We start from the raw sequence: 27,203 nt of genomic DNA on the forward strand, positions 1-27,203 counted from the left end.
TGACTCGTCTGCATGAGGTTAAAATAATGAAATGGAAAAGGGCACGTCCAGTGACACTTATATTGTTAATAGTGCTTTCTAAGTTAATCACGATCTCCTCAGCCTAATATCCTATTGACTATCACAGCTACCAACCCCAATCCTAACAAATAACCACTAACTCCTAAACATGCACCCAAACCCCAGCCCCTAACCAAGGATTGTTGACAGCTATCAGTGGAGGAGCTAAAGACCTGATAATGGAAGTATTTAAACAATTATCTCGATGCAAGAAATATTGCAAGGTATGTAAGTAACAAGTAATTATATCAACAAAACTTTCAAAAACAGCAAAGGCAATTACAAAGATCAGAACTTTTCGAAGGCTATTGCATGCAGTAACCGCACTCAAAAAGCGTTAAATAATATACAAAATAACCGATTTACAGTCTTAAACAAGATTGTAATTCCAAGGTTTGGTTGAAAGGAACGTCAGATGAGTGCAATGTGAGACACTCCGATTCAGTCTATGACACCCACATATACTCAAACGGAACAACCTTGGGATTTGATGTGGTAAAAAATGAACTGGGTGAGGAGTGAAATAATCGAGAGTAAGAAAAGGCCCAAAATGTAACAGTTGATAAGGGAGCATTAATTAGTCTCCTCTTATTTTGGAGAAATCAAATATTCGACACACTGTGTTTGAAACAAGCAGATTTATTCAATATTTATACAGAACATTAATTTCCAGCTCTGGTATAGGGGTTATTAGGAGCATCAGAAACAAAGTTTAACTGCCTTAATAAACATGGTTCAGTGCCCAATGCAATCACAGTAAATCCTCTTCTATTCATTAAGGTGAGCGTTCAATGGAAGGGTTTTCCCCCAGCATTCCCAGCAGGAAAGAATGTGCCGCACCCAGACTACAGGAGCTCAGTGCGCAGGCGCAGATCCTGGCTGGGTTTGGCGTCTGCGCGGTTAGTGTAATGGCAGAGGCGACACGGTTCACATAGAGTCCACAGAAGCAGCTATTTTGAGCGGGATGAAGGGGAGTAACGGACCAGCAGGGAGCCCGGGCGGCTTTCTAAACCACCGGTGCCCGCCGCAAGCCCGGAATATCGGCGGTCGCAGATTCGGGGCTTTCTTCCTGCCACAGGCCCAGAGTAACGGCGGCCATCTTTGTGCAGGAAGGCAGACTCAGCGCGCCGCCATCTTCATTCGGTGAGTAAGAAAACGCATGCACGGCCATCTTGGTGCAGGAACAAAGTGAGTGTGGAACTGAACCCAGCCAGAGACAGCACCTTCAGGGTAGGAGAGGGAGGGAGGGAGGGGAACCAGTGAATGTAGAACTGAACCCAGCCAGAGACAGCACCTTCAAGGTAGATTAGGAGAGGGAGGGAGGGAGGGGAACCAGTGAGTGTGGAACTGAACCCAGCCAGAGACAGCACCTTCAGGGTAGGAGAGGGAGGGAGGGAGGGGAACCAGTGAATGTAGAACTGAACCCAGCCAGAGACAGCACCTTCAGGGTAAGAGAGGGAGGGAGGGGAACCAGTGAGTGTGGAACTGAACCCTGCCAGAGACAGCACCTTCAAGGTAGATTAGGAGAGGGAGGGAGGGAGGGGAACCCGTGAGTGTGGAACTGAACCCAGCCAGAGACAGCACCTTCAGGGTAGGAGAGGGAGGAAGGAGAACCAGTGAGTGTAGAACTGAACCCTGCCAGAGACAGCACCTTCAGGGTAAGAGAGGGAGGGAGGGGAACCAGTGAGTGTGGAACTGAACCCTGCCAGAATTGGTGGTGAAAACTCTCCATATGCCCGAAATGAGACTCGCAAAACAAGTGCTCCATTCGGAGCTTCGACACGGCAGGGACAAAGGGTGGGCGGGGCTTCAGGGTGTCTGTCAGTTTGATTGGACCACATGTTGTGCCAGCCCGGGCTCACCCCATTGGGCCAGCACAAAAGGCCCAGTATCCAGCAGCTCATTGATTTTATTCTCACTCTGCGCACAGCGGGTGCAGAACTGAACCAAACCTTATAAGTTGGAAATGCATTATTGCAGTCACACTGGGAGAGGCTGTTCACCTGCTCTGAGTGTGGGAAGGGATTCACTCAGTCATCCAACCTGCTGACACACCAGCGAGTTCACAAGTAACTGCAGGGGTTGTATTCTAATGTTATTGCTGCTCTTAATCACATCCTGACTGAATCATGTTAGTTCTGTCAGTTGGGGTTTATTCTGCTGATAATAACTGGGCTGGAGTTTCATATTTTGATATTTCAAATAAGAGTGTGTCGATATTTGATGTCTCCAAGATAAGAAGAGACTAATTGATGTCCTGTTACTGACTGCTCCATTTTGGGTCTTTTCTCCTTTCTAACTCTCTGGATTATTTCAGTTCTCATACCTTGGGTTACTCGCAGGGACAAGTCCCAGTTTCCCTTACCTTCCAGAGTGCCTCTCCTAGCCTTGGTATCGAGGGAAGGTGTCTGTAACATGCCTGGGATCACTAAACACAAAACCCGGTCTGTTAATCATTCAGATACTGGACTTAGCGTGTGTCCCACAGCATCCCTCTCACCTTCGATGTGTGAATGGAGCATCACACCTGTAAACCTGGTCTCAATTTAAATTTGATTCCACTCAGCAAATGTATTTTTTTAATATGTACAAGTAAACTAATCACATCAAATAATTCGCAAAGGTTTAGAGTCATCACTATGAATAAGTAAATGCATCACGGCCCAATAAACCAGCTCTATATTCACAGGAGAAAGTCTTTTATCTAACTCCTCGAGTGTCAGTTGGTGAGATAAGCGACTGAATCTCTTTCCACACGCAACAGCATCCATTCCCACTGACACCGCATTTATAGTGTTGAGTCAGGTGGGATCACGAGTCTCTCAGGCTGAACGATTGGTTGAAGGTGCATCCACACACACAACACGTGTCCTGTTTCTCCCCGCTGTGATTGGTGTTTTTACAAAGGCTGATGATAAGGTGATCCTGATCAATACGCGGAATCTGTCAAATCTTGTCGTGATGTTTGGATTGAGTTTCCCTGCAGATCCTCCCCTTCTAATACCCTGCAAATAAATGGTGGTTACAAACGTTGTTACTTTAAGGACAGGATAGAAATTTAAAACAGACAATTCTTGATTCGATAGAACATTCTGTCCCCTCCTGTCCCCCGTAAGCTGTAAATTCCTTATTCTAGACACTCTCCCTCCATCCTCACTGTCTAAAATCAACAATTGTGTCATCGTCTGAGATCGTCCCAAGCTCGGGGAAACACCGGAGCAGCAGTTTGTTGTTCAGGGATTGGCAATAAATGCTGGCCTTGCCAGCAACACCCATAGCCCAAGAACAAATTAAAACAAATCTGTATATTTAAAATGGATGTAAAGTCTCTACAGAAATACTTGTTCCTGAAACACTTTTCCATTGTGCACAGAGTCTGTTTAACAATCTAATCTCCCCCAGAGCCCGCTTCCCCGGACAGCCCCACATGGGCAATTGTTGGTCCCACTGGGCCCAGGGCCCACCTCCCCGGACAGCCCTACATGGGCAATTGTTGGTCCCACTGGACCCAGAGCCCACCTCCCCGGACAGCCCCACATGGGCAATTGTTGGTCCCACTGGGCCCACCTCCCCGGACAGCCCCACATGGGCAATTGTTGGTCCCACTGGGCCCAGAGCCCACCTCCCCGGACAGCCCTACATGGGCAATTGTTGGTCCCACTGGACCCAGAGCCCACCTCCCCGGACAACCCCACATGGGCAATTGTTGGTCCCACTGGGCCCAGAGCCCACCTCCCCGGACAGCCCCACATGGGCAATTGTTGGTCCCACTGGGCCCAGGGCCCACCTCCCCGGACAGCCCCACATGGGCAATTGTTGGTCCCACTGGACCCAGAGCCCACCTCCCCGGACAGCCCCACATGGGCAATTGTTGGTCCCACTGGGCCCAGAGCCCACCTCCCCGGACAGCCCCACATGGGCAATTGTTGGTCCCACTGGGCCCAGGGCCCACCTCCCCGGACAGCCCCACATGGGCAATTGTTGGTCCCACTGGGCCCAGAGCCCACCTCCCCGGACAGCCCCACATGGGCAATTGTTGGTCCCACTGGGCCCAGGGCCCACCTCCCCGGACAACCCCACATGGGCAATTGTTGGTCCCACTGGGCCCAGGGCCCACCTCCCCGGACAGCCCCACATGGGCAATTGTTGGTCCCACTGGGCCCAGGGCCCACCTCCCCGGACAGCCCCACATGGGCAATTGTTGGTCCCACTGGGCCCAGAGCCCACCCCCCCGGACAGCCCCACATGGGCAATTGTTGGTCCCACTGGGCCCAGAAGTACTGGGGGGGACCCAGCAGCTTCTCCTCCATCCCCACTGCCGCTCAAACTGCTGCAACACACAGAGCCCCACAGGAGGCCCGGGAGCGCCTCCCCCCCGCACCCAGCGCCCACCCCGGGACAGAGCGGCCGTTGCCGGGGGCCTGTCACCGGGAGAAAGCCCCGCAGCTGCCCCCCGGGGGCCCCGCTCGGGGAAAGGCCGGAGCCGCAGGTTGTTGTTCGGGGCCTGAGGCCCACAGCGGGTGTGTGTGAAGCGGGTAATGCGGAGTGTGGTGTCTCGGGCGGGCGGGGCCTGGGCCCGCACTCGGTGTGTGTGAAGCCCGCGTCCCCCCGGGGTTTATTAACCCGCTCCCTCCGCCCATCTCTCAGCCGCTGCCTCAGACACAGCCGGACCACCGCGCATGCTCAGCTCACACTGCCCGGGTGATTGACGGCGGCTCCGGGCCAATAGGAAGAGCGGGGGCGGGGCTGGAGGACCGAGCGGGCGGGCGGTCCTCCAACCAATCGGAGTGTGCGAGGGGCGGGGCTGAGCCCGGAGCGGCGGCGGCGACAGTCGGTGGGGCCCGGATGATGTGGGACACGAGACGGTGGGTTGTCGGCGCGGGGCAGGAATTGGAGCCGCGAGTGGGGCTGGTGAGCTTCATAAACCCCTGGTGTAGGGCCCAGGGCCCAGTAACAGGCCAGAGGCTGGGCCCGGCTTTGGCCCGCCCGCGGGGACAGGGCCTCAGGCTCCCAGGGACACCCACACTCAATGTATTCTGGAAGCAAGAAAAATGGGAGACTTTCTGAAGCAAATGGTCCAATTTAAAGGTGACCACAAACCTGTGAGGGGCGGGGTCAGCTGATCAATCTGTTCCAGGATTAATAGCAGTATAGAGTACAACAACAAGCTGATTATGGTCAACCTTTATCAGTCACTAGTTACACCTCACATATTGAGGCTTGGGCCCCATTCTGGGCTCCACACTTTGAAAAGTTCATCAATAATAACTTTCAAAACGATGAATGTTTTGGGGTAGGTGCAGGGAGCGGCTCTTTCAGTGAGTCGGACAGGCTCGATGGGCCGATTGGTCTCCTGTGCTGTATGGTTCCCTGAAATGGTGACAGTCTGGGAGCATCTGTCTCAGAAGGTGAAATGGTGAGTGGTCAGGGAGAGCCCATCACCAAAACAGGAAGATATTACAGATAGAGAGGGAGGGTCAGAGTGTATAAAGAGGTGACGAGAGCACAGGCACCCAGACAGAGTCAGCACCTTCAAGGGAGGAGAGGGAGGGGAACCAGTGAGTGTAGAACTGAACCCAGACAGAGTCAGCACCTTCAGGGGAGGAGAGGGAGGGGAATCAGTGAGTGTAGAACTGAACCCAGACAGAGTCAGCACCTTCAGGGGAGGAGAGGGAGGGGAACCAGCCAGAGTCAGTGCTTTCAGGGAAGGGAAAAAATTGGAAGCAGAGGAAAAATAGTTGGAGGTGGTGCAATGGGTTTGGATTTCTGCACAGGGAGGAGGGAGAGTGTGTGGGATGGGGACTTAGCTTTGGAGAACAAGAGACTCAGACCAAACACTATGTCAAGATCTGACAGAGTTACTCAATTCATCAGGACCTGAATATACACTGTCTCATCAAACACTTTCGATGAGAGTTGAAACCGAGGTCCCGTCTGCTCTCAGGTGAACGTAAAATTTCCCTTGCCACTATTTAGAAGAAGAGCAGGGGGGTTATCCCCGGTGTCATGGCCAATTTTCCACATGGCAGACTGGTCACGAAATTAAAAGCCCATGAGATGCAGGGCAAAGTGGCAAGCTGGATCCAAAATTGGCTCAGAGGCAAGAATCAAAGTGAAATGTTTGATGGGTGTTTTTGTGACTGGAAGGCTGTATCCAATAACGTTCCACAGGGCACAGTGCTGGATCCCTTGCTTTTTCTGGTACATATAAATGACTTGGACTTGAATGTTGGGGGTATGATTAAGAAGTTGCATATGACACTAAAATAGGCTGTGAGGTTGATAATGAATAAGAGAGCTGCGGACTGCAGGAAGATATCAATGAACTGGTCAGGTGGGCAGAACAGTGGCAAATGGAATTCAATCTGGATAAGTGTGAGGTAATGCATTTGGGGAGGTCCAACAAGGCAAGGGAATACACATTAAATGGTATGACACTGAAAAATGTAGAGGAACAAAGGGACATTGGAGTGCAGGTTCACAGATTACAGGGCAGGTAGATAAGGTGGTTAAGAAGGCATATGGAATACTTGCCTTTATTAGTCAATGCATGGAATACAAGAGCAAGGAGGGTATGCTTGAACTGTATAAAACACTGGTCATGCTGCAGCTGGAGTACTGTGTGCAGTTCTGGTCACCACATTACAAGAAAGATGTGATTGCACTAGAAAGGGTGCAGAGGAGATTTGCAAGATTATTACAAGAGTTTTGGCTATAAGGAAAGATTGGAGATGCTGGGTCTGTTTCCTTTGCGACAAAGGAGGCTGAGGGGAGACCTGATTGAGTTGTATAAAATTATGAGGTGCGTGGATAGGAAGGACCTGTTTCCCTTGGTGGAGGGGTCAACAATCAGGGGACATAGATTTAAAGTAATTGGTTGAAGGTTTAAAGGAGATATGAGGGCAAACTTCTTCATCCAGAGAGTGGTAGGGGTCTGTAATTCACTGCCTGAAAGGGTGGTAGAGGCAGCAAGCCTCATCACATTTAAAAAATACTTGGATGTGCACTTGAAGTGCCATAACCGGCAGGGCTACGGACCAAGAGCTGGAAAGTGGGATTAGGCTGGATAGCTCTTTGTCGGCCAGCATGGATACGATGCGCTGAAATGGGCTCCTGCCCTGCTGTAAATTTCTCAGAGTCTCTCAAACACTCCCAGGGCAGGTACAGCACTGGTCGGATATAATTTAAAAACTCCCTCTACATTGTCCCATCAAACACTCCCAGAGCAGGTACAGCACGGGTGAGATACAGAGTAAAACTCTCTCGACACTGTCCCATCAAACACTCCCAGGGCAGGTACAACACGGGTTAGATACAGAATAAAACTCCCTCTACACTGTCCCATCAAACACTCCCAGGGCAGGTACAACACAGGTTAGATACAGAGTAAAACTCTCTCTACACTGTCCCATCAAACACTCCCAGGGCAGGTACAGCACGGGGTTAGATACAGAGTAAAGCTCCATCTACACTGTCCCATCAAACACTCCCAGGGCAGGTACAGGGGGTTAGATACAGAGTAAAGCTCCCTCTACACTGTCCCATCAAACACTCCCAGGGCAGGTGCAGCACTGATGCTGAGTGAAGCTCCCTTGAAGCCCCACCCCTCAGAGCCCCCGGATTGGTTTGAGGACCATCCGCGCTCTCGGTCCTCCGGGCGCCGCCCACTCACTCCCTTCGGTTCGAAGCTCCCGTCAATCAAACGGTGTGTGGATCACATGGCTGCGGTATGGTAGTGCTCTGAGCATGAGTGAACTGAGCATACGTTGGGTGGTCGTGTGCTGAGCATGCGCGGTGTGGTCATGCCATTGACATCTTGTATTTATATAATATAACATATTGCTTTTCTCTCCACAGATGCTACCTGACCTGCTGAGATTTCTAGCATTCTGTTTTTATTTCAGATTCCAGCATCTGCAGTATTTTATTTTTGTCTTGAATTGATATAGCGCCTTTAATGAAGTAAAACGTCCCAAGGTGCTTCATAGGAGTTGTTATATTATGAGACAAGAAATGTGACACTGAGCCACATATGGAGAAATTAGGGCAGGTGATCAAAAGCTTTGTAAAAGAGGTAGGTTTTAAGTAGTGTTTAAAAGGAGGAAAGAGAGGTGGAGAGCTTTAGGCAGCAAGTTCCAGAGCTTGGGGCCTCGGAGGACCAATGGTTGAGTGATTATAATCAGGGAAGCTCAAGAGGACAGAATTGGAGGAGCACAGACATCTTTGGGGGTTGGGCTGGAGGAAATAACAGAGATAGGGAAGAGCGAGGCCATGGAGGGATTTGTAAACAAGGATGAGATTTTTGAAATCGAAGCGGCAGGGAAATGGACCTGAGTCCATGATCGGATCAGCCATGATCGTATTAAATGGTGGAGCAGGCTCAAGGGGCCATATGGCCTACTCCTCCTATTTCTTATGTTTTAACTGGGAGCCAATGTAGGTCAGCGAGCACGGGTGACGGGTGAGCGAGACTTGGTGCGAGTTAGGACACGGGCAGCCGAGTTTTGGATGAGCTCAAGATTACGTCGGGTAGAATGCGAGAGGCCAGCCTGGAGTGTGTTGGAATAGTCAAGTCTAGAGGTAACCGAGGAATGGATGAGGGTTTCAGCAGAGGGTGAGCTGAGGCAGGGATGGAGACGGCCGATGTTACGGAGGTGGAAATAGTTGGTCTTGGTTATGCTGGGATATGTGGTCAGGGCATTCTGGGTAAGATCATCTGCTATTTTCATAGAATGAAACAGCGCAGAAGGAGGCCATTCGGCCCATCGTGTCTGTGCTGACTCTATGGTACAGCTATCCAGTTAGTTCCACACTGCTGCTCTTTCCCCATAACGCTCAAATATTGTCCCTTCAGTATTTATCCAATTCATGTTTGAAAGTTACTATTGAATCTGCTTCCACCGCCCTATCAGGCAGTGCGTTCCAGATTGCAACAACTCGCTGCTTATAGAATGTTCCCTCATGTCACCTCTGCTTCTTTTGCCAATCACCTGAACTCTGTGTCCTCTGGTTACCGACCCTTCTGCCACTGGAAAGTGTTTCTCCTTATTTAGTCTATTAAAACATGAATTTGAACACTCTATCAAATCTCCTCTATCCCTTTTCTGCTCCAAGGAGAATAACTGCAGCTTCTCCAGTATCTCCCCATAACTGAAGTCCCTCATCCTTCGTACCATTCTAGTAAATCTCTTCTGCACCCTCTCTAAGGTGTAGACATCCTTCTGAAAGTGTGGTGCCCAGAATTGAACACAATGTGCCAGCTGAGGCCTAACCAGTGTTTATAAAGGTTTAGCATAACTTACATCAAATGCTGATATTTGTGTGATGGGTTTAGACGGCCGAGGTTTATCCAGTCAGTTGGATGTGAGCTGAAACATGTGCACTTGGAGCGGAGAGCCAGGGACATGCTGTGTAACCGGGCACAGACACTCTGCACAGCCCACACATCTCTTGTTTCCCACTTGGCCCAGAAGGAATATATTAAATGCAACAATTTACTTGATTTGACTTTAAATAGTTGAGTTTATAAATTTAATTATGCTTCTCTAATTTTATTACTTAACTCAGATTCACGGCCTCATTTTATTTCTTCCTCTGAGCCTCTCAACTTCATCTAACAGCGTAATGTTGGTGAGTGGTGATTGATTGCTCTGGGAACCAATAGGAAGAGAGCTCAGAGGCCGGAGGGCCCAGGGAGCAGCGTGTTCTGCAACCAATCGCGGTGCTTGAGGGGTGGATCCTGAGTCGGCCAATCAGGTGAGTCAGTGTGAACCCATTAAACAATTTATCTTTTAAAAGTTAAATTGGTATTTCTTTTGCCAACCAAACAGTTTAACATTTGTCAGTATTTTATTTCCCTGGAGTTCCTATTATAAGTTTCAGACAGTTCAGTGCCAAGTGGACCAGGTGTTTAAAGGTCATTCATTTCCTTCATGTCGCTGTTAGTTAAAGGGACAGAGATTGATTTCTCCTCATTCTGCATTTTTAGTAGTTAAACAAATATCCTTCCTGTTAGTAGTGAGTCACATTCTGCACTGGGGGAGACGGCTGGTGGCTTCAGCCTTTAAAATACTCATCCTCTTGGTCAAATCCCTTCAAGGCCTCACCCCTCCCTATCTCTGTAACCTCCAGCCCGCCAACCCTCTTAATCAGGACAAACAATTTTCAATGTCCGAAGGGTCGGTAATCAGAGGACACAGATTTAAGGTGATTGGAAAATGAACCAGATGCTACACGAGGGGACAAATGAAGCAGTGAGATGTTATGCCCTAGAACACACTGCCTGAAAGGGTGGTGGAAGCAGATTCACTTGTAACTATCAAAAGAGATATTTGCGTTGGAAAGATTTGCAGGGTTATGGGGCAAGAGCAGGGGACTGGGATTAATTCTACAGCTGAGGAGGGGCAAGAGAGGAAAGAATGTCCCAGAGAAACTAAATCTGTGTTCAGAATTTCTATCCTGTACTTCCAGTGATGACTTTTGTAAATAATGAGGACAGATTGCACAGACTAGGCTTGTATTCACTTGAATATAGATTAAGGGGTGATTAAATTGAGGTGTTTAAGATGATTAAAGGAGTGCATGTGGTAGATAGAGAGAAACTATTTCATCTGGTGAAGAGGACAGAACCTTAAAATTAAAGCTAGGCAGTTCAGGGTGATGTCAGGAAGCACTTCCTCACACAAATGCTGATTGGCTGTTTCCCCTGGCTGGAGAGTCTTGAACCAGGGGTCACAGGATACGGGGTCGGCCATTCCTTCTCCTCCTTGGGCAGTCCCTCGGAGTCGAGGATGACTTGCTTCCACACCAATGAGTTCTCAGGTGACTGATGTGTCCAATGCGCGACCTACAGTCTCTGCCACAGGTGGACAGATGGTGGCTGGAGGGATGGGTGGGTGGGGTGCTTGGGTTGTTGTGCGCTCCTTCCGCTGTTTGCGCTTCGAGACTGGGATGAGGAAGAATTTCTTCATTGTGAATCTTTGGCATTCTCTACCCCAGAGGGCTGTGGATGCTCAGATTGATAGACTTTGAGACACCAAAGGAATCGAGGCATATGTGGAAAGTGCAGGGAAAGTGGAGCTGTAGTACAAGATCAGCCTTGATCTTACTGAATGGCAGAGCAGGCTCGAGGGGCTGTATGGCCAACTCGTTCCCCTACTTCTTATGTTCTTAAATGATGGAAGAAATCCGGAACTTTGTTCCCCGTAAAACTGAGGCAGGGGCCAATTGAAAATTCCAAAACTGAGATAGATAGATTTTTATTAGGCAAGGGTATTAAGAGTGATGGAACCAAGCCAGGTAGACAGAGTTAAAATACTGATCAGCCACAATCTAATTGAATGGCGGGTCAGGCTCAAGGGGCTGAATGGCCTATTCCTGTTCCTGTGTTCCTTTTTACAGGGGATTAGAAGGGGGAGGATATGCAGACAAGATCAGACCTAGGTCCCTCCTGTTCCTTTGACTCAGTCACACTGGGCATTCCCTTTATCCACTGAGCCATTGGGAGGAGGGTCCAGTGATCCTGCTGGAAAATGCAGGTGTGAGGCCTCAGGTGAGGACAGCGGAATAGCCAGTCGACACTCACTGTCGAGGTTCACACACGGAGATTGGGCACATGGGTCACATAGTGGAGAGAAACGGTTGAGTGAAGAACTGAACCCAGCCAGAGTCAGCACCTTCAGGGGAGGAGAGGGAGGGGAACCAGAGAGTGTAGAACTGAACCCAGCCAGAGTCAGCACCCTCAGGGGAGGAGAGGGAGGGGAACCAGTGAATGTAGAACTGAACCCAGCCAGAGTCAGCACCTTCAGGGGAGGAGAGGGAGGGGAACCAGTGAGTGTAGAACTGAACCCAGCCAGAGTCAGCACCTTCAGGGGAGGGAGAGGGAGGGGAACCAGTGAGTGTAGAACTGAACCCAGCCAGAGTCGGCACCTTCAATGAGAAGGAAAACATGTTGGCGATGATGTAATGGGTTTGGATTTCAGCACGAGGATAGGGATAGTGTGTGTGAGGGGAGTTACAGCTGTGGGGACACCAGATTTTGTGTACCATAGAAACTAGAATTGACTCTTCCGAATTTCTATCCCGTCGTTACAATATTGACTTTTGTAAACTCCTTTTACAAAATATTAGGTGAGATTTGCAGACGGGAAGTTCGAACCAAACATCACGTCAAGATCTGACAAAGTCCCTCGATTCATTAGGACCTGAATATCATCGACCTTTGAAAGTGGAAGGAGAAATGTTTGTCTGTGGGAAAAGATTTCAAACATGAGTGTGACTGGAAAGGCACCGAGACACACACACCCGAGTGAGTGTTCTGGTGCACTGACTGTGGAAAGAGCTTTAACCAGTTACACGGCCTGAAAAAACATTGCACCATTCACAGCGGGGAGAAACTGTAAACGTGTTGTGTGTGTGGGCGAGGCTTCAACTGATCATCCAACATGGAGAGTCACAAGGTTACCCGGACCATGGAGAAACCGTGGGAATGTGGGGACTGTGGGAAGGGATTCAATTATCCATCTGAGCTGGAAGCTCATCGACGCAGTCACACTGGGGAGAGGCCGTTCACTTTCCCCGTGTGTGAGAAGGGATTCACTCATTCACCCAGCCTGCTGAGACACCAGCGAGTTCACACTGGGGAGAGACCGTTCACCTGCTCCGTGTGTGGGAAGGGATTCACTCATTCACCCAGCCTGCTGAGACACCAGCGAGTTCACAATTGACTGCAGGGGTTGGATTCTGCTGTTAATCACATCGGGACTGAACCGTGTTCATTCTGACAGTTGGGCTTTATTTCTGCTGTAACTGGGCTGGAGTTTAATTTTCTGGATATCTGACAAATAAATCGGATTTTGTTTCAACACAGTGAGTCGATTCCTTGATTTCTCCAAGATAAGAGGAGATTAATTAATATCCTGTTACCGACTGTTAAATGAAGAAGGCCCAAAAATGGAACAAAGACATGTCAATTTGTCTTTAGACATGGACCTCAGGATCCCCGAAAGTGTTTTACAGCCAATGAATCTAGCTGCCACAAACAGCAATGTGATACTGGCCAGATAATCTGTTTTAGTGATGGTGGTTGAGGGCTGATGGGTCCTCGATTGAACGACTCATCTGAAAGATGGCAACTCTGACAGTGCAGCAATCCTGTGCTGAATCTGCCTCGAGAGTGTTTGATGGGACAGTGTAGAGGGAACTTTACTCTGTATCAAACCCATGCTGTACCTGACTGCAGAGTGCTTCAGGCAGACACTTGGTGTTCAGGGAGCCCGAGGTTCCATCCAGCGGGCTGGCCTGGTGTCAGTTACTGTGGACACACGGGACTTGCATGTTGACTCTGATGTGATAGAGGACAGAGAATCTGGTCAAATTATATTTCTTAAAGATATTTTATTATTATTAGCAACTTTAATATCTTAAGGTGGAGATAGACAGAGTTTTGAAAGATAAGGGAGTGAAGGGTTATGGGGAGCGGGCAGGGAAGTGGAGTTGAGGCCAGGATCAGATCAGCCATGATCTGTTTAAATGGCGGAGCAGGCTCGAGGGGCCAGATGGCCTACTCCCGCTCCTATTTCTTATGTTCTTGTGTTCTAACACTAGACACTCGATCCTTAATGAGACAATGAATTTGCTAGAATCATACAACCCTAAATCTCTCTGCTCCTCTACTCCATTGAAAGTTTTATCATTTAATGTACATTTCCTCCCTTTTTCTTCCTCCCAAAATCTATCACAGCACATTTCTCTGCATTAAATTTAATTTCACATCTACCTGCCCCAATTACTAACCTGTATATTGACAATGAAGGCACTTAAAGTCTCTTCCCAGTTGGCCATGGGCCCTTTTTGGTGTTCCCTGGAGATTTTGATCAAATGCCCCATATACCCAAGCCCAGGTCAGTTCTCTCTGACAGGTGGCACTGTGACAGAATAGCCTAACTCCCGGGCCTTAGCCATAAACCCGAAACCCAATCCTAGTTCCCAGACTTTAACAATAAACCCGAAAACTAATTCCAAACCTTAACAGAGAATCCAGTTTACCAAAAAGAAGAAACCAGAACAGAAAGAATCATACTCTTAATTAAAGTAATTAAAACAACAAAAATAACTAATCTGAACTCCAGACCCTAACCCTCATAAACCTAAACCGAAAACTTGTAAACACAGACCCCAGCCCCAAAACCAAACCCTAACCCAGGACCCCAAAAGAAACTCGAGCCAAGAATCCATTTTTCCAGACCAAGGTTCCAAAACCTAGTCTGAACCTCAGACCCCAACTCCCGAAGACCGAACCCTAAGCAGAAGCTTTAAATCTAGCTCCCAGTCCCAAATCCTAACCCTAACACCAAACCCTAACCCTCATAAACCGAAACCTAAAACTTGTAAGCACAGACCCCAGCCCCAAAACCAAACCCTAACCCAGAGCCCTAACCCCCCTAAAATCTAAACCTAACATAAAACATAACAGTCCAGACCCCAACCCTAACTCTGGCTCCTAAACACCGGAAACCGAACCCTAACCGAAAACTGAACAGCCCACACCACAGCTCGCAAACCCAACCCGAACCCTAACTTTAAATGCCCCTAAATCAACCCTCATCCCTTCCCTCCTCCTCGAGGAAACGGGAACTAAACAGAAATGTGTGTAAAAAAAGAGGCCTAAGCCGCCCTCCCCCGAGCAGACCAGGAACCAGAAGGGCCCACAACAATCGGGGACAACAAACGACGCAGGGAACCAAACCGGAATAAAACAAAACACTGCATTGAACGAAGACGGTAATAACAAAAACATAACAGAACTAACCCCAAAACTATAACAAAATCAAAAAAAGTACAAAACAAAAATTAAAAAAAAATAATTTATTAAAAATCAAAAAACAAAAATTTACAGGAAGTAAGGAGAAAATGGAATAAAGGACTTAAAAGAAACAAACAAGCTGTCAGTAAATCAAAACATTAGACCCTCCACAAAAAAATCCCAACCCCGAACCACGGACATTGAGCCAGGGGAGGCATCACACATCACACACAAACACTAACAAAAAGGGGGCGGAGCTCCACATTTGTACCTAACAAACAGGAAGGACCACTGAGCACACAGAGACAACATATCAGGAGTATAAATAAGAACCATAACACCAGACAAAGCATACAATTAATACCCCATCACAGAAGGAGGTTTAAATAGTTTCTTTCCCACCTCCCAGCCCATCTCATTCCGACTGACCTGGTGGAAGGTGGAGCTGTAAACCCTCCATAACCTCTCACTACGTCCTACGATCTGATCCCCTCTGACCCTTGAACCTCTCGACCCATTTGCTTTTCCTGGCCTATGATGAAGCCCCAGTAAGGGCAAAACGTTAGGCCTATAGACTACAATCAGCCACCTAGACGACGGATCATGAAGTCAGTATAAATTCCCCCCCCCACCGCCAAAAACCTCGCCTTACTTTTCTCCCGCCACCCTTGGGAGACTTCTCCCTCACTCTCTCCATACTTCCAACCCACTGTGCTGGTCTTTTTCTTTTTTAAAAAAAAAAAGCCTCTCTCTCATTTCCCTTCATTCTTAACAAAAAATGTTCTTCGTACCAGCTCAAATTGTACTGCTATTTAGAGCTAGTAGGATAACTGTTTGCTGCGGGACTGTGATTTCTCTGCTACCTACCTCCCCCGAAATCGAGGGAGACTTGCTTCCACTCGTAAAATGAGTTCTTAGGTGGCTGAACAGTCCAATACGGGAATTACAGTCTCCTTCACAGATGGGACAAGTAGTCGTTGAGGGAAGGGGAGGGTGGGACTGGTTTGCTGCACGCTCCTTCCGCTGCCTGCGCTTGATTTCTGCCTGCTCTTGGCGATGAGACTCGAGGTGCTCAGCGCCCTCCCCGATGCACTTCCTCCACTTAGGGCGGTCTTTGGCCAGGGACTCCCAGGTATCAGTGGGGATGTCGCACTTTATCAGGGAGGCTTTGGGCCTTGTAACGTTTCCTCTGCCCACCTTTGGCTCATTTGCCGTGAAGGAGTTCTGACTAGAGCGCTTGCTTTGGGAGTCTCATGTCTGGCATGCGGACAATGTGGCCTGCCTAACACAGCTGATTAAGTGTGGTCAGTGCTTCAATGCTGGGGATGTTGGCCTGGTCGAGGTCGCTAACGTTGGTGCATCTGTCCTCCCAGGGGATGTGCAGGATCATGCGGATCCTCGATTGTTCAGTCACCCGAGAACTCACTTTTAGAGTAGAAGCAAGTCTTCCTCGATTCCCAGGGACTGCCTGTGATGATGATGCACACAAGATTTCAGAAAATAAATTCAAAAACAATCAAAGGGAAAATTGCTTCCTAAATTCTCCCTCCCCCCTCGCGGTCCTCCAACGTGGCACAGATCCTGATCAACACACCAAGATCATTAACAATTAAAAGGACATAATCCCCCTTCCCCATCCTACAACTGAATTACTCATTAAACCAACCCTCACCCAAAAACAGACACTGTTAAAATAAATTTTAAAAATAACAAAAAACAAATAATATTTAAAAGCTTAAAACTAAAAATCAGCACATCAAAGTACATAAATCAATCTTCCCGAAAGAAGGTAACAGCGACTTAAAATCAACCACCTTCAAAATCTGAAGACCAATCTCTTTCCCGGAATCAACAAGACCTCCGCTCCAACCCGCCCCCTCGGCCCCACGTTAAATCCAGCCCGAGGCTTTTAATCGGCACTAGGCCCAGAAGTAACTAACAACGAATTGAACCGACTACTCGATCCCTAAAAGTCGCAAAAATTATCGAGACCCCCCCCACACACACAACCTAACCGAGACCCCCCCCCACACATACAACCTAACCGAGACCCCCCCCCACACATACAACCTAACCGAGACCCCCCCCACACACACAACCTAACCGAGACCCTCCCCACACACACAACCTAACCGAGACCTTCCCCACACATACAACCTAACCGAGACCTTCCCCACACACACAACCTAACCGAGACCCCCCCCACACATACAACCTAACTGAGACCCCCCCCCACACACAACCTAACCGAGACCCCCCCCCACACACAACCTAACTGAGACCCCCCCCCACACACAACCTAACCGAGACCCCCCCCCACACACAACCTAACTGAGACCTTCCCCACACACAACCTAACCGAGACCCCCCCCCACACACACACACAACCTAACCGAGACCCCCCCCCACACACACAACCTAACCGAGACCCCCCCACACACACACACAACCTAACCGAGACCCCCCCCCACACACAACCTAACCGAGACCCCCCCCACACAGAACCTAACCGAGACCCCCCCACACACACACAACCTAACCGAGACCCCCCCCCACACACACAACCTAACCGAGACCCCCCCCACACACACACACAACCTAACCGAGACCCCCCCCACACACAACCTAACCGAGACCCCCCCCACACAGAACCTAACCGAGACCCCCCCACACACACACAACCTAACCGAGACCCCCCCCACACACAACCTAACCGAGACCCCCCCCCACACAACCTAACCGAGACCCCCCCCACACACACACACAACCTAACCGAGACCCCCCCCACACACACAACCTAACCGAGACCCCCCCCACACACAACCTAACCGAGACCCCCCCCACACACAACCTAACCGAGACCCCCCTCACACACAACCTAACCGAGACCCCCCCCACACACAACCTAACCGAGACCCCCCCCACACACACAACCTAATCGAGACCCCCCCCACACACACAACCTAACCGAGACCCCCCCACACACACACAACCTAACCGAGACCCCCCCACACGCACACAACCTAACCGAGACCCCCCCACACGCACACAACCTAACCGAGACCCCCCCCACACACAACCTAACCGAGACCCTGCAGCGAGATACAGTTGCACAAAAACAAAAATATATTTTTTTTTCAAAAAAACAAAATTGACAAAACAAACGGCCCCAACAAACAGAGGTCAGCATCACAGGCCGTCCCTCGCACTCGAGGAACACTCAAACAGAGGTCAGCATCACAGGCCGTCCCTCGCACTCGAGGAACACTCAAACAGAGGTCAGCATCACAGGCCGTCCCTCGCAATCGAGGAACACTCAAACAGAGGTCAGCATCACAGGCCGTCCCTCGCAATCGAGGAACACTCAAACAGAGGTCAGCATCACAGGCCGTCCCTCGCAATCGAGGAACACTCAAACAGAGGTCAGCATCACAGGCCGTCCCTCGCAATCGAGGAACACTCACTTCCACTCTAATAATGAGTTCTTAGGTGGCTGAACAGTCCAATACAAGAATTACAGTCTCTGTCACAGGTGGGACAGACAGTGGTTGAGGGAAGGGGAGGGTGGGACAGGTTTACCACACGCTCCTTCCGCTGCCTGCGCTTGGTCTCTGCATGCTCTCGGCGATGAGACTCGAGGTGCTCAGCTCCCTCCCGGATGCACTTCCTCCACTTTGGATGGTCTTTGGCCAGGGACTCCCAGGTGTCGGTGGGGATGTTGCACTTTATCAGGGAGGCTTTGAGGGTGTCCTTGAAACGTTTCCTCTGCCCACCTTTGACTCGTTTGTCGTGTAGGAGTTCAGAGTGGAGCGCTTGCTTTGGGAGTCTCGTGTCTGACGTGCGAACTATGCGACATGCAAACTATGCGGCCTGCCCAGCAGAGCTGATCAAGTGTGGTCAGTACTTCAATGCTGGGGATGTTGGCCTGGTTGAAGACGCTAACGTTGGAGCATCTGTCCTCCCAGGGGATTTGTAGGATCTTGCAGAGACGTCGTTGGTGGTATTTCTCCAGCGATTTGAGGTGTCTACTGTACATGGTCCATGACTCTGAGCCATACAGGAGGGCGGGTATTACTACAACCCTGTAGACCATGAGCTTAGTGGCAGATTTGAGGGCCTGGTCTTCGAACACTCTTTCCCTCAGCCACCGCTCTATCCAGCCCTGACAAATAAACAACGGACCCACTCTCCACAACCAAAAAACATTAGCAAGCCCATCAATTCCCATTCCCACTCCCCCCCTCCCCCCGCCCCATGTAACTGAAACTTAATCCCCAAATGTTTAAATGAATACGTCTAACCTGGATAATATGAGGTTGTCCTATAGTAATGGGTCATAGAGGTGTAAAGCAAAAGTTTGGCTGTGGGATCTGGCATTGTAGGCCATTGTACTGGTAAGAGCGTTCCGTGGTCGAGACACAGTGCTTCCCTTTGCCTCCGTAACCTGCTCTGGCAAAGTGTGTGTGTGGAGGTACTATTTCTAATGCGTAGCCATTGGTTCGATTGAACCCGCACTCATCTAGTTCTCCTTGTCCCACCGGGTGAGGACACACCGTGATGGCCCCCTTTTGCTTGAATCCCGTTATGAAGATGCCATGGAGTATGTTGTTTCTGCGGACTGCAGCGGTTGTGGTCAGTTAGTAACGGAGGGAGGCGTTTTCCCGTATGACCCCAATATTTTCCAGCTGGTACAGGGAAAACGGCCCCGAATCTTGTGTTACTCTGAGGATCATCAGGACTATTCCCACTCCAGCAGCTTTGCCCACTGGGCAGTTTGGGATCACTGGGTATACTCTGGTCAGTCCCTTCAGATTATAATTATCCAGTGTCGCTTTCCGTTTGGCCAATTGAGCCAGATGTGGGCTGTCTATCCAGTCGGGCACCTCCCCCCTTTGGATCTGATCGAGGTTGTGTCGTATCTATCCCACCATCCATAAGCCATAGGTGTCGCAAAGTTGTCTCTGTCTCAGCTTTCCAGCATCTTCCTTTTCTCTGTCGATAAAGCTATTCATTGTTTTGGCATGAGCTTCCAGAACAGAAATTCTATCCAGTTGAATTCCTGCGCCCTCTCTTCCGAGTTTGGCTTGATCTTTCTGATTCTGCTCTGCCCGTTCTAATAGTCCCTTCATCACTCCCTTAAGTTGCTCCACCTTTTTGTTTAGCCCTTATATATCCAGCGAGCTTACTATGGAGGTTTTGGCATTAAAACCAGTAGCAGCATCATTAATTATTCCCCTCTTGATCCTATGAATTGGCTCCTGACCTCGGAATCTACTGGCACCCATGGCATCTGCTGCATAACAACTTTACTCAACACACCATACATATTTCTTCCCTGCTCTGTACAATATTCCAGCATTCATGTGCCTGAAATATTGATCAGAACAGACACAATTTCATGTTTGACATTATCATACAATAGTTCACCTTCGTTGAACAGTACAATCCCATTTTCGGGTCCCTTAGTAGTTATGGGACATGACAATTTCTCAGGCTGTGTGGAGGTTCTTATGGGGCGCGGTGTTGGGGAAGGTGAAAAGCGTACATGCAAAGATACAGCGGCTGCCTCGATCTCCTCATAAAATCCTCACACCCCTATCCCCTTCCTGTAGATAACCGTAGGTTGGGGCTTGGCAGGGGTTGCACAAATTATTCCAAAGGTGCATTTATCGGGCCCACTGGCCTCCCTTCGCTCAATGCAGCTGCCCCTTGTACCCGTGGAGCATTGCACACATACTTCGTCCTTATTCGGGTGTACTTGCAGTCATGCGTTAAAATAAGTCCTGTCCTTGCTCCAGTCCTTGGCTGCTGGGATGCATATTCCATCAGTTAAATTAAACAAAATCCCATAGTTCATGTAGCTGCTTGCTTCCTGCGTGTGCTGTAATCCGTCGGTATCATCCAGTGCTTGCGTGGGCCTCAAGATTCCCAATATTATGGGTTGAGGCAGTCGCCGTGGTCCTACCTCGATGACTTTTATCTGCAAATTTAAAACAGACAGCCTGGTAGTCACCAGGTATGAAGTTCTGGTCTACTTGTGTCACGGTCACTCTGTAGGATCAGAGGCAAGGGTTATGTTATCCATATTCTTTATATTCGTACCATCTCTATCACTTTATATCCCTATCTGGGCTGTTGTGGGTTCCGCATTTGAGCCTGTTGTGCTCGAGCCCGGTCCATGACCCATTTAAATATTATCAAAACTCCAATCAACATCAATGCCACCATTACTCCTCCAAACATCCCATCTTTAAGTGTGTTTAAGCACTCCTGGCATACCAGGCAGTCTCATTGATAGGGTACTACCTTTGGTTCAGCCATTGCCTCTTTAATTATATTTTTTAAGTTGGGACCAATCTTTCCACTGGCCCTTTCCTTTCATGTCGGTGCATGCGCATGTATCGCTAGTCAAAATGATGTCGTAGGGTCCGATCCATTTCGGGACAAAACCGTGCTTGTTCAGGGGTGACTCGTGTACTAGAACCTTGTCCCCTATCTGTGGGAGGCGTGGGTCGGCCTTCCCCTGGTCTTGGGTCTCGAGGGCCCGTTTGGCTTGCTGATCTCTCACCTCTTGTAATTCTTTCAGCGGTGAATCTAATTGTTTTATATATTGTTTAATCCAGTCTCATATGGGGCCCATGTCCTCCTCACCCACTATGATATCATCGGGGAGTTTTATGGCCCTTCCTGACATTAGCTCGAAGGGGGTTAAACCACTGGTGCGATTAGAGGTGGCTCTGAGTCTCATTAATATGAATGGTAGGACATCCACCCATCCCTTCCCTGTCTCAGTTATGGCCTTTGCAATTGCAGTCTTGAGGGTGCGGTTCATTCGCGCCACCATCCCTGAGCTCTGAGCGTGGTACTGGACGCCCGCTTCATGACCTGGCCCGTGAAGTGGGTGCCTTGATCAGAGTCGATTTGGAGGGGTACTCCCCATCGTGGGATTGTGTCAAAAGCGAGAATATGTGCCACGGTAGATGCCTCGCAATCCTGGGCGGGGAAAGCCTCGACCCATCGGGGGAATTGATCAATGATTACCAGGCAGTGTCTCTTTCCCCGACTGTTGGGTAGAGATCCGCTGAAATCGATCTGTAGGTTTTCCCACAGACATTTGGGGCGCGGCTGATGCGCCATCTTAACCTTTATGGGCTTCCCTGGGTTATGCTCCGTGCAGATTATGCAATGCTGGCAATGTTTTGCCACGTCTCGGCCTATCCCGGTCCACCACCAGTCTTTGAGTAGGCGGTTCAACATCCCGTCCCGTCCCGGTGTGGTCCGACTCATGGTGCAGTCTGAGTAGTTCAGTCTGGATAGACGGTGGGGCGACTACCTGCTATCCCTTTCTCCATACTCTGTCTTCCCCAATAACTGCCCCTTGGCATTCCCATCGGGATCGCTCCTCCGGGCTGTTCTCTTCCTGCACCTTTCGGATGTTTAATTCCCCTGATCCTACCGAGGCTACTTGTATTGTCTGGGGTTCAGCCTCAAGTGCTCTGGGCTGCTTGATCCGCTGGCATATTCCCCTGTTGTTCCCGACTTTCGACCCTTTGGTGTGCCTTGATTTTTATCACGGCTGCCGTTGCGGGTTGTTTAACTGCTTCCATTAGTTCCCGTACTATGTTCTCGTGTTTAATATGTCCCCCTCCTGAAGTTACATATCCTCACCTACTCCACGCAGTCACATAGTCGTGTATTACCCCAAACGCGTATCGGCTGCCGGTATAGACATTTACACGCTTTCCTTCTGCTAATTTCAGAGCTTCTTTCAGGGCCACGAGTTCCGCCACTTGAGCGGATACCATTCCTTCCAATCCTCCCCATCGGAGGGTGGTACCGTCTTGGTCTACCACGGCCCATCCAGTACGGAACTGTCCATCAGGATACCGTCGGGATCCGTCCACGTAAAGAGTCAGATCGGGGTCGGTCAGGGGTTCATTGGCTATTTCTCCTTCTATCCCCTGGTCTATTTCTGTCTGGCACTGGTGGGGCTCACCCTCGCTCATTCTTCCCTCGGCTGGGTTAAATCCTATGTCCCTAATTATCCGTATGGACTGGTCTTTGGGTAGTAACACCGCCTCCTGTGTGGCCCGACGGGAAATGAGGAATGGAGCAGAGAGAAGCATATGAAAAATTAAAGGTCAGTCTGCTGACAGCCCCTGCCTTAAAATGACCAGACATGACCAAAGCGTTCCACATATCTCGGACACCGGTTTTAATCTCCCAGTGTTCAACAATTCCACCATGGTGTGGTTGGTGTGTAAAACTAGCTGTCCTGACATTGTCACTGGTTCGCATATTCTCACAGCCCAGGCAGCACGGTCAAGGGCAGCTACACACTGATGGAGTCCCTTTACTACCGGGGACTCCTGTGTCAAGTAATAGGCTGCTGATCTCATCACTCCCCCTTTCTCTTGAGTTACTACAGCGCTATAGAAGCCCCAGTCGCGATCTTAGTATACGTTGAATGGTTTGGCCATGTCTGGTAATTTTAAGGGAGGGACTGTCAGCAGACTGACCTTTAATTTTTCATATGCGTCTTCCTACTCCGTTCCCCATTCTAGCTGCTCTGTTCCGGGCTTTCTTCCCTTTACCAAGCGTTGAACGGGTTCGGCTGTGGTCGCGAATTGGGGAATGAAATTTCTCAAGTAATTGAACAAGCCCGTTACCCGCCGCACTTCTCGCACCGTTGTGGGTCGGGGCATGTCAGCGATGGCTGTTTTTCGGTCCTTTGGGAGTGTCTTACTTCCCTGACATATCATGTCCCAAATATCGCACCCTAGCCTGCCCAATTTGTGAGTTCTTGGGGTTTATCTTAAATCCTGCTTTTTCTAACGTTTTTAATACAGTTGCTACGGCTTCCAGATGCTCTCGGTCATTTGATGAGGCTATTAGGATGTCATTTACTTACTGTAGAATCGTGCTGTTGTACGGGGTTAAATGGCATTCCTCCAGGGCTGTGCTCATAACCCAGTGGAAAATGTTCGGGCTATTATGGAACCCCTGAGGGAGTCGAGTCCACGTGTACTGTCTGCCCTTTGAGGTAAAGGCAAACTTTTCCTGGGACTCGGGGTCCAGGGGGAATAGCCCAAAATCCATTGGCAATATCTAAAACTGAAAATCTTGTGCTCCAGACTTAGACCATTAAAAATCATAGCTGGGCTGGCTACAATAGGGTCTTCCTTGGGTGTTACCTTATTCAGGGCCGTATAATCTATAGTTAGTCGATAGCTCTCATCGGGCTTTTTAACCGGCCATATCGGGGAGTTTGTGACTGATACTGTCTGTCGTAATATGCCCTGTTCCACCAGGGGTTCTATTATTTTCTCAGTGGCCCGCATGGCCTCCGGTTTGATGGGGTTTTGTTTGAGGGGAGGGTGCATTGGCCCCATTATTTTCTCTGGTGTGATATTAATGAGACCGCAGTCCTGTTTGCTTTTTGCCTAGACCCCTGGGGTGGCCTGACACAGTAACCCTAACATCCCGTCTTCAGACCAATCTCTAGCTAGTCCACCCACATTACCTATTGTGGCTACATTTCTCACTAGGGCCCATTTTCCAGTGATTTTATCTTTGTACCCCTTTCTCAATGTCCAAATTATTTGCTTCTTTAGTGCATCAATTATCGTACCTAGTTCGTTGAGTAAGTCCATCCCTGGTATAGTACCCTCTGGATTTGGACATACCCAGAACTGGACCGGTAGCATTATACCGTCCACTTCTAATAATTGTGTTTCGCTCTGGTACGCAATAGTTCTGTTTCCCCCCACTCCCTGGATGGTAATGGATCGTCGGGTGGTGGGCAGGTCGAGGTTGGTCAGGGACACCAATCCCTGCATCTATTAACATGTCGCATCATCGGACCCCTACCGATACATTGATCCACATGCGGGGATTGGGTCCTTGGCCGGGGGCTGATGCGATTCATTGAGGCTTCGTCTGTTGTTGGGTCAGCTGCTGTATAATATCTAACAGCTGCTGCTTTCCCCGTGTGCCATCATCCATGGTTTCCTCGTTTGTATTTTGTTCCTTTCTCTGTCCCTTTTGTGGCTCCTTTCTTTCTTGTCCACCCCCCTTTGCCCAACAGTCCTTCATCTCATGGCCTATCTGGTCACAGTTCTTGCACTTTTTGCGACTGTCGCACTTTGGGGCTCTGCACTCGGCGTGGTGGTGGCCTGGTTTATTACAGTTAAAGCATGTATCGGTCACTTTCATGGTGGCGGCCGCACAAGATTCACTTGTGCTGGCTGCCACTTTGGACCTTTGTTAATTATCTATCGCGGTGGCCCAATTCTCAAAATCGTCAGAGTTATTGAACGCTACTAATCCTGTTTTTAGTATTGTCTGGTGAGCGGGACTTAATCCGTCCATGTATAATTGTATGAAGGGCTGGTTCTGTCGGTCTGGCTTTGGCACACCGCCATGCACTAGGAAAGACTCATTTTCTAGTCCCATATTCTTGCGCCCCTTCATCCTTCCTTTGTGTCACTCCTGATATCGAGTTCCAATTTTCAGAGCCCTCTCCTAAAACGTCTGTCACATCCGCTTTAAGATTCGTAATTTACCATCTTGTTCCTGTTAGCTGCCGGCCATGTTCCTACACCAGGTACCGTACCGAGGCTCCACATCTAATCGCCCCCAATGTTTCTCGGGCATTTTGATTCTGACTAGTCCTGCAATATCTCGGTTGTGGAGCTGGTGGCAAATTTGCATCTCCTTGAGCTTCTGCCAGCAGACTGCATTGCTGTGCCGGGGGGTTAAGAGTGGTAGCTTGTCTAGTAACTGCTTAGTATCCCCGGGAGACAGGGATGTGTGTGTCATTCTGATTTGCGCGGGTCTGGAGGGAGCCCCTCCATTCCCATTTTTTGAAGCGCGTACTGCTGGGGTTCCGGGAATGTACTCCACCTTTATGGGAACCGCTTTGACTGGGTTTATTGGGGTGTATGGGGGTGGTAGTGCATCCCCTTCTTCTTGGGCATAATTATATGCCTCTTCCTCCAAGGATCCCCGGACAATATCCCCCGGACAATATCGTCCGCACTAGGTGGCACGTTTGGACCCTTTGTGAGAGCTGACAAGACTGTTTGTCCGGACATAACAGCCGCTTGCTCCCTTTTATTTCTTATGTATTCATTTACTTTTTCTGTTAATTTTACGTGGCCTTGAAGGATCAAGACTCAGGCCTTTTCTTCCTTTCCTCTTCCACCACTCCCGCTGGTCGGCCGGCGGGTCGTGGGGTTTCAAACCTGACTTAATCATCTTTTCTATTACTTTCCTCTGTTTCTCCGCCAGGTGGCGGGTAAGGGACCCTTCTGGCCCCCACTCAAGTTTTGTTTGTTCACTGGCCATTCCTGGGTTGGATTAGAACCTTTAGGAATCTACTCTGAGGTCCGCTTTCTACCTAGCGCTACTTGTGGTAGACCGTCTCCTGGCCATCTGGCGGGTCACAAGTCTGTGACAATGTCTTTCTTACAACAGGCTTATAATACAATTCTTAAACACTTTAAGCAATTCCCGATAGCACTCTACGTCTCCTTAACAAACTACCTACCACTGTTTTGCCTATTGGTCCGACCCTGTTCACAGGTTTGATATCCATTGGTCGCTATGCACCGCCTGGTCCCCAGGTACGTTTCAAATTACACTACCAGATCCAGGAGATGTTGCTCGGTATCACGATCCTATGGTCTAAGTGTACTCTCTCTGCCCATTCAACCCTGGCCGTCATGTGGGACCAGGTCCTCTTAATCCAGGCTCAGGCTAGGCATTTAGGATACTGGACCATCTCCTTGTGTCGATCAACTGGCGTCCACCTTCAGCACCCTTTATTATATTTTTTTAATTCTATACTCACCCAATTTTTCCAAGGGCGTCGAGTGACTTCGCCACTGTTAGCGCAAATGAAATCCTGGAAGAATCGGTAGTCAATCTGGGTCAGTTCGAACATCAAAACGGTCTTTATTTTGCTGGCGGGGATAAAGCACTTGGGTTAATCCAGGCACAACTCTCCGCCGAACAAAGAAATTCATCGATATTTATATGTTTTGCAAAAGTTCATTACAATCACTCAGCCCATGTCGGCTGGACACAATCCAATCATAATGATTATAGATTACAAATCGATTCCTCTGGGCCAATGGAATTGGCCCCCAGGCACCAGGGACTGCGTGACCATCTCATGTTTAGCTGAGGGTTACTCATGGCCTCGTGATATTCTCCAGACCCCCTTATCTCTGCTGTCCTTGGATTCTGCCTGCGCCTAACCTTCTTATCTTAACCCAGTTACAGGAATTCCTTTGTTCAATATTCTGCTCGGACATCTTGTCTGGGGGTTGCTGAT

The 27,203-nt window shown here is 49.3% G+C and overlaps 1 protein-coding gene and 1 long non-coding RNA gene across 4 annotated transcripts; one reads left to right on the forward strand and one right to left on the reverse strand.

The window, feature by feature from the left end:
- Positions 1 to 947: 947 nt before the first annotated feature.
- LOC139243872 (zinc finger protein 664-like) lies at positions 948 to 12,923 on the forward strand. Of its 3 annotated transcripts, none has more exons than XM_070870886.1 (3): positions 948 to 1,203; positions 9,628 to 9,816; positions 12,190 to 12,923. In XM_070870886.1, the coding sequence occupies exon 3, from the start codon at positions 12,504 to 12,506 to the stop codon at positions 12,783 to 12,785; it is 282 nt and encodes a 93-aa protein (XP_070726987.1). In that variant the 5' UTR covers positions 948 to 1,203; positions 9,628 to 9,816; positions 12,190 to 12,503; the 3' UTR covers positions 12,786 to 12,923. The 3 variants fall into 3 exon arrangements, with proteins under 3 accessions (XP_070726987.1, XP_070726985.1, XP_070726986.1); XM_070870884.1 differs by lacking the exon at positions 948 to 1,203 and adding an exon at positions 4,837 to 4,971; XM_070870885.1 differs by lacking the exon at positions 948 to 1,203 and adding an exon at positions 4,838 to 4,925.
- On the reverse strand, positions 2,612 to 26,854 carry LOC139243874 (uncharacterized). Its single transcript, XR_011589738.1, has 2 exons — positions 26,718 to 26,854; positions 2,612 to 3,065 (listed from the first exon to the last, which is right to left on the reverse strand). It is a non-coding gene; the product is annotated as an uncharacterized lncRNA (long non-coding RNA).
- Between the last annotated feature and the right edge of the window lie 349 nt (positions 26,855 to 27,203).

The sequence above is a fragment of the Pristiophorus japonicus genome, unplaced genomic scaffold, assembly GCF_044704955.1.
Source record: "Pristiophorus japonicus isolate sPriJap1 unplaced genomic scaffold, sPriJap1.hap1 HAP1_SCAFFOLD_190, whole genome shotgun sequence".
NCBI classification, from domain to species: Eukaryota; Metazoa; Chordata; class Chondrichthyes; family Pristiophoridae; genus Pristiophorus; species Pristiophorus japonicus.

Bases quoted from the DNA above. Each gene is read 5' to 3' on its own strand.
- LOC139243872 (XM_070870886.1), top strand. From the start codon at position 12,504: ATGGAGAGTCACAAGGTTACCCGGACCATGGAGAAACCGTGGGAATGT.